A 12647-nucleotide genomic window follows, 5' to 3' on the forward strand; every position below is an offset into this window, starting at 1 on the left:
CTAGCAAAGTATAAAGAAATGAGAGGCAGCTCAAGACTTTGCACTGTGTGTGTGAAATCCAGCTGCCTTACTAAATATTCATGCAAAAGCAAAGGGGTCAGTACTTGTGTCATCGCTGTTCCAAAACAATGAGAAACACACATGCCGTGTCTAAAAGCCATCTCCTACGAACTTGCTCTTATGCTTCCAGCGATGTCAGGTTTCAACACATATGCTGTCTGATTTAAGTGCTTAAAAAAATCTGGTTTCAACACATAGCAATAAAAGCTTACTGGAGTGCCGCAACATTGTCTGCTTTGAGCATACACTGACCATTTTGAGTGCTTTGAACAATGCCTGCTTTCAGCACAAGTAGTGACAAAGATGACAGGCAGATGGTTCGCATCACACTCTCTGAGGGCTTGAGACACAAATACTCTGTAACTCGAACATACACAAAGCTGCTTCCATATGGAAGCCTTCAGTACTGACCTATTTTAGTTCAATTTTGCTGCTTCAGTACTGGAACTTATGTTATCTTTTACTAATGTCATGACAAGAAATTACCCTTCACTCTATATATTTTTTACTGAAGGGTTTTTAAAAGTTCTTTATTTTATTGATGTCCACTTATTTATTATCAATATTTATTACCACATGTTGAGACAGTATGTTTGTTTTTTTATATTTTTGTGCATAAAGTCCACTTAGCAGCAAGTTTGGCATATCCTCCAACAAAAGTATAAGGGCAACAAGAGTTTGATTAGTTGTGTTACCACGTCAAGAAGATCTTTTAATTTTCACTGCCTGTTTATATCAGACTTCTGCATGAAAACAAAAAGAATCAGTGCTTAGTATTCACTCTACTCTCTGCTAATACTTAGCAGCACAACTTAAAATCCTAGTTTTTCTATTACTCTACAGCCAGTTATGTTCCTTTAAATGCCACTGTACCAACATTTGCAGAAATCTACTTAGGCACTACTACCAAGGTATTTTCAATTCTCCAATTTTCTCAATAAATGCTAACATTCAGCTTCTGTTTGCTCTTTCTTTAGTTAATTGTTTTAATTCACTTGGAACAGGATATCCTCAGCTTATGGCATCCAGTCAAATCATAAACTTGCATGTGTTGCATTGCTAATAATTTTTCCTGCTGGAATTTTTCCTAAAATTAAATATATAAAAATTATTTGATTAATTTATTTTTTAGTATGCATTATACTGCAGTGAACGAAACACTGTACCCTTCAAAAAATATGAATCTAACAACACAGAAAACAGGAAAAATAATAATGAAAAAGTTTGTTAAGCACAAGAAAAGTGAAGAGCAGTCAGACTGAGTAATAGCAACAGATATCTCCATGAGAGATTCACATAAACAGAAACAGAGAGAGGTTTACACAAAGAAAGAGGAAGATTAATAAAGTGCAAGGTCAGCCATCATGTCAGCCTACTTGTATGGCCCAATCAGTAACACGTAGTAAACTGTGAGGCAGTGTTTCATTCACAGTTTATGGCCCTGAATAAAGTAAATCATGTAGGTTTGTCAGCAGGATCTTGAAATTTTATAAAAAGGAATCTGGTATTCATCTGACAAAATCCACTGGTCTTTGTCAGCTGTTACGAGTATTAGGTTCGACTTGATTTGGCTGCAGTCTGGTGCTGGCAAACTCACTCACTGGGGTTAGAAGTCGAGTCACTGAAAATTGCGACGGATAAAAGAATCTAAAGCCACAACATCACTGAACTATAGAAATATACACATTACTATAAGCATCAACATAACCCCCTGAAAATGAATTAAGTATGAATATTTCACACAAATATTAGACTATAAAATTGCAAGTAGAAGTAGAATAGACAAGGTTATATCAGATTGAGTTCCCACCGAACTGTAGTGCAGCCACACTGGCAAAACCCACAAAACACATTATACATAAATAAATATCAAGCTTTGGATATGAGGTCTGTCGTGCTTGCAATTAATCAGTGTCCCTATTTAGCACAAGCTGACTGATGTGGGTTCATGAGTATTATTAAAATTCACCTGTGTTCTTTTGATTTGGTTGTGTACAGAAAAGTGGAAGCCAAATTATTAAACTGTTATAGGTTTTTATCATAATTACAACTGTAGCATGACTTTGCTCGTACTTAAAAGAATGCAAAAATTGGTTTGTTTTACACTGGTGCTTTAGTGCCATCTGTAGATCCCCGAAATTTGTAATGGCCCAGTGGCTCTAAGAGGTCAGAGAGACTGGAACTGAAGAAAAGCAAATAGAAAAATGTGGGTTTGACCTCTCAGGCCCACCGTACCAATTATTCACATAAACAAAATACCAGCTGGGTTTTCACTTGCATCAACATAGTTTAATAGATCAATCCAACATATGACAGATCAACAGCTCCAAAAGATATATCTTTTTAAGTAAACTGGGTGAAAAAATTAGTAGAAGTAGACGAGTAAGGCTAAAAAAAACTGTACACACCAGGAAAACCCAAGCAGTGGGACACAATATTCTTCCTTGGAAAGCATTAAATATGTCATATTTATCAATTTCATTGTAAATATTAGGGGACATTTACATGGAATGAAGTGAGGATTTATGAACCCATGAAAACCATATAATATAAAGCTGCACTTTGCTAAACCAGTCATGAATAAGCTAGCTTTTACAACCAGCCTCATTAGGAAGACTGTCATGGCAGAAAGGACATTGACAGGGCAGGAAGTGAGCTATATGAACCCAGGCGTGGATTTATTTAGTCCCATATAAATTTCATAGTTAAGAGGCCCTTCTTTAGCTATTTTGCAATTAATCTAAAAACCTTGATTTTGGATAACAGATATATTTTGTTTAATATGTTTGCTACAGTCAACATCTGATAAAATCTGGGAAAACATTTATTGTTGTGTGCATCAACTGGGTTCTGGGAATAGAGACGTCTTGTTTGGTAGCCCATGAGCTTCAAGAATCACAGCCGCACATGTCATTAAGAGGGAATCAGGCACTAGGAAGTAACATGAATCACAAAGAGAGACAGAGTTGGTGCTTTGGGACATAACTCTTTTCTCAGAAAAACATCAGATCAGCTTAGTGTATAATATATTAACCTTTAGATTGTGTTTGTACACTAAGACATGCAGAACAAGTCTATAAATCTATGTAGGAAAAGACTAAGGGTCTAGGTTCCCAGTACATTGTCCAAGCAAAGCTTAACAAAAGCCAAAGAGAACAGACAGCTACTGCTGTTACACCAGATGTTTTCTTTTGCTTCTTTTGAACTTATTACCCAGAACAATTTCAGTTTTATTTCTGTCAATCTTTACAGTCAACCAATATTAATCTGAATAAACATGATCCAGTCAGGTGGTCAGTATCCTGAGAGGAAGGCAAAGGAGACATGACGGGTTTAGCAGCTACTGTGGAAAACACATTATAGCCACACTTTACAATGGGTTATTCTAGTCCCTTCATTGTGTGGATTCACTGCAGTGTGTTATGATTTGGCTGTGCTGTTCTAAGGGCTCATAAAAGTCTTCTTTTAGTCTATTAAACAGTCTATTGTTTGCAATATTAAAGTGTTTTGAAAAAAAATTGTAATACATTACCACTTCATGGCAAAGAAATAAGTTAATCCATTACTGGTGAAGTCAGAAATGTTATTGTAAGGTCAGCAATAGATTCAAATATCCTAACATAGAAGAACGATGAGCATATTTTCTAAACATGACATGAAACGCATATAAGCATGTGGTACAAGTGACATCATAACTGGTGACATCATAAAAAGCCACGATAAGCAAATGCCAAATATTGACAGGAAACATAAAATTTCATGAATTTTAATGAGAGTAAGATTAATTCTCACACTGCTGGGACTACAGAAAAGTCAAATGTGTAACAGTTTTCAAATATAGCATTTTCCAACTCACACCCAAACACATACATACTGACAGACTGATTTATGGAGGGGAAATGATAAGTTGTTGATTCTGGCTCTGGGACTATTTAGCTAAGATACACAGAGGGAAGCATGGGAATTGTTTTGATTAAGACAGATTTCAGCATTATTAAGTCGTTTGGAGGAGCTGTCAACAGGCTCGTGAAGTTTGGTATGAAAGATTAAGATGAGAAATCTCAGCATTACAGGGTTAAGACCAGAGGCTTGTGAGGCTTGGAAAGACCGAGGTAACTTCAGTTTCAACCTGGGGTTTTTCAAAGCTTACCTCATTGTTCTATGCTGGCTCCTGGGAGTTTTTAACACTGCCAAGGTTGGAGCTGCAAGGATGAAGCTAAAACTGTCACACACTGTCTTTTACTTCCAATGCTACATAAAAAATACTAAATAACATCTTATTTATTGATGGTTGCAGCTTGCAGATAGCTGTCTTTCTAAGTAAGTAAATGGAGATTCCTTCCCAGTCTTCTTTACCAATGAGCTACAGATTATCTAATTGTGACTCTACTGCTACAAGATGCTAGTAGCATCATTATAGTGACCCAGCATAAGTCAAATGTAAGCAAAAAAGTAGCCTAGGTGGTGCTTCCCCTGGAAATTTGAAGCTAAAGTATAACATAACTGCTTAATATTTTATTATTATTATTATTATCATTAATAATAATAATAACAATAATAATAATAACTCTTCAGGCTCATGAAGACTTATTATTATTATTATTATGTTGTTATGTTATTGTCACATAATAAAAGTGAAACTGAAAAATATTTTCCACCTGGGATGTTGTGTCTTGGGTGTTTTTTTCCCCCCACCAACTGCTTAAATCTTTTATTTACCATCATGTAAAGCAATCTGTAATTTCCATCCATTGTTTTGCTTTTTCTATCATTTTAGAGTCTAACTAGCAAGTGCTCCATCGATGCTCAGTTGAGTCATTTGTTTACTTTTAGGTCACATATCCCAAACTGCCACCATGCATAGCTTGGTTGTTCTCAACTGTGTGTTTTCTTCCCCAAGTGGTTTAGCACAATTTTCCTCCATTTGTTGCAAATTCTCTGCTTTACTGGAAGTTGTTAAAGTAGCTCACTTTTTACTAAATCATCACTGAGGTGTGCAACACCATATGTATACTTCATATAACATTGATATTGTGACATTACACTTTTATATCACATAAAAATACTGGTTTTATTGTGATTAACTGATAGGTTTCTCGATAATGCTATGTCTTAATAACTTAAGTGTTTACACAATCACCATCTTTTTGCCAACTTTCCATCTTGGCTTTTACTCCAATATTTGTGTTGTTTAAATCTTTTTGTAGTTACCATTTATCACATTTGCTCAGAATAATAGTTTTTTTGTAAGAAATTTTTGATTCAGTTTGACTTTCATGTCAATGGATAGATAAATATGCTTATATATAGATTTGCAGCTCTGCTTTATCAGCCAGGGCAGTTCAGTTTGGTAACAAAAATACACCTTGGGTATGTTGAACTTTCTCCATAGTGCAGGCCCCTGGTGATGATGTGAGTTTACGAACAAGTTCTGTAGGAGGAAGACATTAAATCAGGAATAGGAGGAAGGGAAGAAAGACAGAAACTATGTATAGAACTAAAACGTCTTTGAAATAGACCCATCCCTGTGGTCAGTTGTTATCACCGCCTGTTGAAAAGCATCTCTAGGGAAGCAGGAGGCAGCCATCACTGATTCAATTCCAGGAACTGCATTCTTCCATGAAAAGGTTTTATTATAGACTGGCTGTCTACTCATTTTGATGTACTCACTGTACAACTAGAATCCCGCTATTTAAGCATTATGATAGAAGGATGCACTCTGTTAGACCAGGCATATACAGTTACATATTTCTAACATACATATACATATATATATATATATTTGGCACAAATGATGATAAATAAACCAAGTATATTACACCTTGTAGAGTTTTGCCAGTACTATAGACTCTTCAGATTGTTATGTTTATCTAGTGCATATACACAAAGATGCCATACACACACTGCCAGTCATTTCACACTAATGTGCAGGAAAGAAGAAGACTCTGCTAAAAAAATACAATATAAAAATGAGATAATCGACACACAATACACTGCTGTATAAATTGTGTTCACAAAAAAGGAGGGAAAATCTATCCTAGCATTGCTTCTGTATTTGTTGTGTCTTTGTGACACCACAAAATCAGTGAGTACAGCCTAAAATAGGGGTACAGCTCTGTGACCAGTCTTCCTGTTAAGTGGGTGTGTTTGTGAGGGCAGACCTGTGAGATGATGTATCTATTCTTAGAGGCTTAATGCATCTCCTCCCCTGGGTTGCTTTCCCTTAAATTATTTTAGCAGTGGATTCTGTAAATGGACTACCCTCAGAAAGGTTTAAATATTTATTCACTGAGTTGTAAATTTAACTGGGAATAGTACCGTTGGTGGGTATTTCTGTCTCTTCGCATCAATAAAAGAAGTAAATGGATTTCCCAGTAAAAGGGTTTAATTGGGTTTGCTTGAGATTTTCCATAAGCTATTTTCTCCAAAATCCTTTCAGCAAGTTATCTATTAGATATCTAAATCCAAATGTTTGCTATACAAAAGAGCAAGGTAGTCCAGTTCTTATATAAACAGGCATGTAACCATAATGATACAGCTTCCATTACTCTCTTTAAGCATATAAACAGATACTCGGTGGGCTCAACCCTTCACTCTTACTGAAATCCATTTCAAATAACAGGATAAGCATTCGTATTAGCAACACTGTAAATAAGGCTTATACTGCCCAGTTGTGCATTACAGTGTATGCCAATTATTTAGAAAATAAATAATATTGGAAAGGTGCAGCACGCTACACATAAATGTACTTGAGGAATATGCTGCAACCCATGTTTTTCACGCTTTCTGCATGTATCTAAACCTCCTTCTCGCAATCTCCAGACATGTCAAAAAGGGAAGCCATTGTAAAGTGTTTTACTGGTCTTTAGCAGAGCAGCACCATCAGTCTCAGCCCCTTATAAAACAGATTTTAAACACTACAAAAGAAAAAAAAAGGGTATAAGAAGATGTGAAGACAAGTTGCATAAACAATAGCTAATGGGCAGAAACCTCAAGACATACATGCCATGATGCAATGGTGGTACTATTGAATACTGGTACTTTTTACATCTACAGAGTGCCATAAATTAAACAAACTGTATATTCACATGCTTATAGAGCTTAGCAACAGCAGCTGCAAGAGTAACTGTGGTCTGGCAGTTGCGCAGGATTCTCTAATAACCCATACTCTGTGGTCTCCTCTCAGAACCAACTCTATGGTTAGACTGGCAGAGAGTAGTATGTGTGTGCACTGGTATACATGTTTATGTGTCAGTAATAGGCGGTCAGAAGCATCTGCCCTTATCGTCATAGACCCAGTTTAACAGAGCTGATTAGATTAAGAGTTTCATGGATTCTAAAACTAATGACTACAAACTGTATGTCCACGTCGAGTCAGATACGTGTTACATAAGAACATCTAACAAAGTGAATTAGGAAGCGCATAGATTCAAATAACAAGAGAGAAAAACAAACAGGAAGTTATAGAGAGGCATGATACAAATCAAAGGGTCAGACAAGCACATGTAGATAGATGACCTGCTGAGTGACATATGTTTGACTGCCTGTCATCACTTCTTCAAGTTCAGCCTGTGTATACTGTGCGTAGCATTATTTACATGCACTGAATACCACCTCACATACCCCACCCCCCATCTCTATCTCATCTCTGCTAATCTGCATTTATCTGCTTTTAGAGACACAAAGCTAAATAAGGAGCCCACTTGAGTCAGTTTGAGTATTCTCAAATCTTTTAAGATTTATTGGTATTTGTAGGATTCAGACAATAGTTGTTTCACACTTTTTTAAGGAAATCTCAACATCTAAGCAATCTAAAAAGAAGGAAAATAACAAAACAAGCTGGCAAGGCATCTTAAATTGTTAAATCACACAACTTTCACTGTGATGTTGGAGTAAAGGTCAAAGGGGGTTGTCAATTATTGCTTGCATATTTTCAAGTCTTCAATAATCAATGTCAGCATCACAGTTTCTTCATCTTTTCTTTCAGTTTCTTTGGAATACAGCGTTTGCAATGCATTATGCATTATTTTTTAACTCCAACTCCACACAAAAGAACTAATTTCATACAAGATTATATTTACAATTTAAAATGCTGCTATTTTACAAGATGTCTGTTTCTATTTGTATGTTCTATTTCTTGATTCTTTCAGTTTTTTCCTTTCAGTTACATACAGTGTCTTCCAACATTTTGTGTCCATGCCTGCACTCTCAGACACACACACACACATACACACGCAAAACCGTGGTTAAAAAATTCACATGGCTTCAGTTAGTGGGAAAAGTATCACATCCAAAGTAATAACACAAACATGGCAACCCAGAATGGCCCCAAAGGGGATTGGCACAGAACCTAGTAAGCCATTCATCATCAGGCTCATGTTGCTGTAAGTCTGTACCCTGCCAGTTTTGGTGACTTTTGTGTGACTTTTGTGTGCGTAAATGCACTACATGTGTGTGTTTGAGGGCACTGCACAGTGTAGCACATCAGAACAGAAGCTTGAACAACATTAGGAAGGATTCGCATCTTTTAAGATCACAATCCAGTTACAGTAATGAGCAAAGCATACTCTGTGAATATGTGTATGTGGCCACGCTGATGTGTGAATGAACAGAAGAGACGGGAGGGGGGCAATAAGAGGTAATATTACGAGTAGACACTGAAAGGCAGGGAAACCAAGGGACCATCAAGTTACTTGTTCACGCAGAGGGATTGATGCCAAGACTTGTGTGCCAGAACTTTGATTGCTGCAATTTCAATACAGACACTCAAAGTGAAGTGGAATGTAAAGAAAGCGAGAAAAGGTTTCATGTGTGGTCGATACATGACAGATGCCATATGATTTAGCTGAGCTGTCTTGGGTGTGGCTGAGGGGTTCAGTCAAGAGGGGTACAGAAATGAAGAAAGGTAGTAAAGACATGTTGATAGTACAAATAACACAAGAGTTCTGAGATGAATGACTGTATGTGCCTGTGTTGTCATAAAATAAATCTATGCTGTTTTATCACCCTGAAGACAATGCTGGTCATCCACATTTAAGTGTATGTATGTGTGTATGGGCACTTTAATCTTACCCTCGAGATGGTGAGGGGCATGTTGAAGTCTTTTCCTCCCTGCAGCCTGAAGCCCCAGGGGGCAGGACCTATGAGAGTGACATTGTAGTTGCTGGTCATGGTCTCCTTGTTCAGTGTTGATCTGGCTCACAAGTGATGCTGATGGCCGGAATATATTATGCAGATCAAGTGACAATGAAAATATCACTAGCCTTTGATGAGGGGTAAGATTTGGATCCAAGATCTGGGAAAAGATATGAAAGACAAGCAAAAAGATTTGTTATTGTGCAGCAATGATAGATAGATAGCTGGATAGATAGATAGATACTCGAGCATTTCCTAAGGTTCAGATCATATGCAGGTAGAGAATCATGAGGGGGTCCATTGTGCCTCGTGGGGGGATACTCCCACAGGGCTTAAATCTGGGACTCTCCACCATTTGACCCTAGAACTGAAGAAGCTTCTCTTTGAGAGGTGAAACGTCAGCAACTTAAAGAAGTCCAGACGCTTTTCTTTCCAAGCTCCTTAGACTACGATGACCTGGATGACTGAGAACCTTCACAGACATCATATGCAACTGTAAAATTTCTGCTTACAGGCCATTTAGAGCAGCACATCACTCCAAATCCATGATGCTCCCTCTACCATGCCTCACAGCTATGATGTTTTATTATTGGTGCAGAAACATTTCCACATTACACATTTGCCAAACATTAAATAAATAAAGATAAAGAAAATACATAAAACTGTTTAACAAACTGTTCAGAAAATCGTTTCAAACAGTTCACAACTAAATTCATAACTATGTCCAAAAATTACCTTTTTAGACTTATTCGGTATAAAAAAATAAACACATTTTAAGTAAAAATAAACAAAAAAGATATCAAACATGGATTTTTACAATCAAAAAAGAGTTAAATGCTTCACTGAATGTTATTTTAAACCACCATACACTGAAGAATGCTGCAGTTGTTCAGTAGCTTAAAATATGCACGGTTCCCTTCAGGAAACACTACCAGAAGACCTTTATACACCTAAATGTTAGTAGTAGCATATTTCTTGCTGTTATTATATGAAGGTAAATGCTGTACCTCTTTAATGGAAATTCCAGAGAGGAAAATAATTCCTTCACGGGCAGGTGGACTGTGCAATTCCTAGTTTCCCCTGAAATATCCCCTTCCCAGCAAACACACTGTGTGTGTGAGAGAGGTACAGAGGGATGTGATGCTCTTATATACTAGTTAATGACAGAGGGGAGGGGAAAGGTGGAGGAGGGGAAAGAGGGAGGCGAGAGGGAGAACGGGTATAGGTTAGGATGAGAGGGAAGAGGGCGGAGAAAGAGGAGGGGAAATCACCCATGGGTGGAGTGAGACGAACACAGAAGAGGGGTGAACGAGTGGAGATAACATGAAGGGTGAGATTGGGGTATGGGAGGAGACAACAGAAAAAAAAATCAGGTGGCGGGGGGGATGTCGGGGGGGAGCAACAAGAGGGGAGAAGAAGGGAGCAAAGTGGAGGATTAAGGAAAAGACAGTGGGAGCACTGCACACACAGAGAAAATGATCAGGGGAGGGAGAAGAGGCACAGGAGAGGGGACAGTTTATCTTTCATCCAGATATTTTGGGAACATGGACTCAGTCCTGCAGGCAGCTTCATTTAAGGTGGAACCAGTGTAACCGTATCATGACTAGGGAATTCATTCCAAAGGCATCAACGCAAAGGTCGCTCAGGGGTCACTTAATAATGGCGACTGTATAACGTCAAGATCGCCTTAACTCAGTGTGTGATGGTTGTTTAACAACTGCAACACTGTTATTCCATCAGTAACAATCTAAGAGAAGTATATTTATGATATTCATCCATGGCTTTTGGAAAAATCTGTAAATCTCTAAATCTACAGTGTTTTCTGTGACCTGCATTAACTTTCCGCCGCTCTAATAATTAAGCAAACAAGCTTTACCAAACCGAGCACTAAATTACATAATCTATACTATAATCTCAGCACATTTTGGAAAATAGTTATAAACATTTTTCTTATATACTTAAGCGATATAGCTCCTAAGTGCAGCACACTCATTCCCACTTGTTTATTTATCAGTACCTCCATTATTTATGTCCAGACAGCGGCAATTTGTCTCATTCCGAGCTGGCTTTTGTCCATGCCCCCTTATTCTACCCCAGACAGATCAATATTGACTTTATATTTATACTGACATAGTAGTGGCTCAATTAATAACTCATCCCATTCCTTTCTTGGCCTTGACCAAACACACACAGTCAGCACATCTTGCCAACTCATAATTCTGGTTGTGGCAGCGCTAGATACAGCAACCATAGGCCAGAGTCAAAAGATTACTTCTTAAGAAAAATGATCAAACATTAAAAGCAGAGGAGGGAAGCTGAAGCGTGAGAAAAAGTCTCAAGTCTGTTGGATATAAAATCAGCATGGAAAAGTGTAGGCGTAAAGGGTCTAAAAGACTGAAAAAGAAAAAAGTGTAGATATCTCAGATGAATAGACCAAATGGAGTAAACAGGCTAACATTTCACATATAGTATGCCGTTAAACACATACAACAGAATCGCACATAAAAACAAGATGCTTTTCATTATCCTGCTAATAAACATTCCCACATTGACAGCGCATACCTCTACAGTACAGCTAGGTAACAAAAGAGCAGCTTTTCCTGGGAGGACCAAAGATGGAAGAGTCATTAACTTTGTTTCCACTGCTGAGCTGAAGCTTCTTGATAGAGTTAGACCTATCCTAAGTTTTACAGTAAATCTAATTACTAAAGGTACTGTGTTTACTTTATGCTTTAATGCAGATGGCTGATCAGGCGTTATGTGAAAACAACTAATAGCATCTTTATGAGTAAGATGACACAAATAATCAGGAAGTCCTTGTTTAAAATGTTGCCTTCTATAAAGTTTTCCCAGACCTAAAGTAGTGCAAACTGCCAAATAGCCAGTGTTATATCCTAAAACAATCAGCCACATCAACACTAACAAACACATTTTGGTTTTTTCCTTCTATCAACATATTTAACATTAAAGTTCACTCATGAAGGAAAAGGCTAGAGATTCTTTGCCCACAGATGAAGGCATGGTGTGTTTTGGGCATTAAAGTAGGCAACAAATCAGCGCTGTGACAGATTGATTATGACTGCAAGCTAAGCATCAACCACAACAATGAGCAACAACCAGTGTCTTCATGCAAGGCTCAAAACCATTTGTGCAGGTGCTTTTTAAAATCTCTTTATGGCTTGACTGTGAACTGCTTTCTAGTAAGGTAATAGTATTTGGCAGGCTTACAGCCACTATAGGAACCAATGCTTAATAATTACTGTACTGCTCATTTTACTACTTTTAATCTACTTTTTAAAGAAATCTGCTTTCTCATTAAAAACCCTCAGATCATGTATGCACTTTACAGTATGACAACACAAAAGTGTGTTTTAGGTTAGCCATTTTAACCTCTTTACTACCAAATAAAAAAAATAAATGAAAAAATCAGTTTATTTCACTGGCTTTGTATC

At 37.4% G+C, this 12647-nt stretch overlaps 1 protein-coding gene across 7 annotated transcripts in view; it reads right to left on the reverse strand.

Moving 5' to 3' along the window:
* Positions 1–12647, reverse strand: part of pdlim5a (PDZ and LIM domain 5a) — a 64912-nt gene that overhangs the window by 48893 nt on the left and 3372 nt on the right. For 6 of the 7 annotated variants that reach the window (XM_013271893.3, XM_013271892.3, XM_013271891.3 and 3 more), the window contains exons 1-2: positions 10203–10336; positions 9133–9355 (exon numbers count right to left, since the gene is read on the reverse strand). In XM_013271893.3, the coding sequence (XP_013127347.1) occupies positions 9133–9231 (99 nt within the window). In that variant the 5' untranslated portion in view covers positions 9232–9355; positions 10203–10336. Of the gene's footprint in view, positions 1–9132; positions 9356–10202; positions 10337–12647 lie in introns of those variants that run through there. The other variant, XM_019366035.2, reaches the window with a different exon arrangement.

Source organism: Oreochromis niloticus, linkage group LG12, assembly GCF_001858045.2.
Source record: "Oreochromis niloticus isolate F11D_XX linkage group LG12, O_niloticus_UMD_NMBU, whole genome shotgun sequence".
NCBI lineage: Eukaryota > Metazoa > Chordata > Actinopteri > Cichliformes > Cichlidae > Oreochromis > Oreochromis niloticus.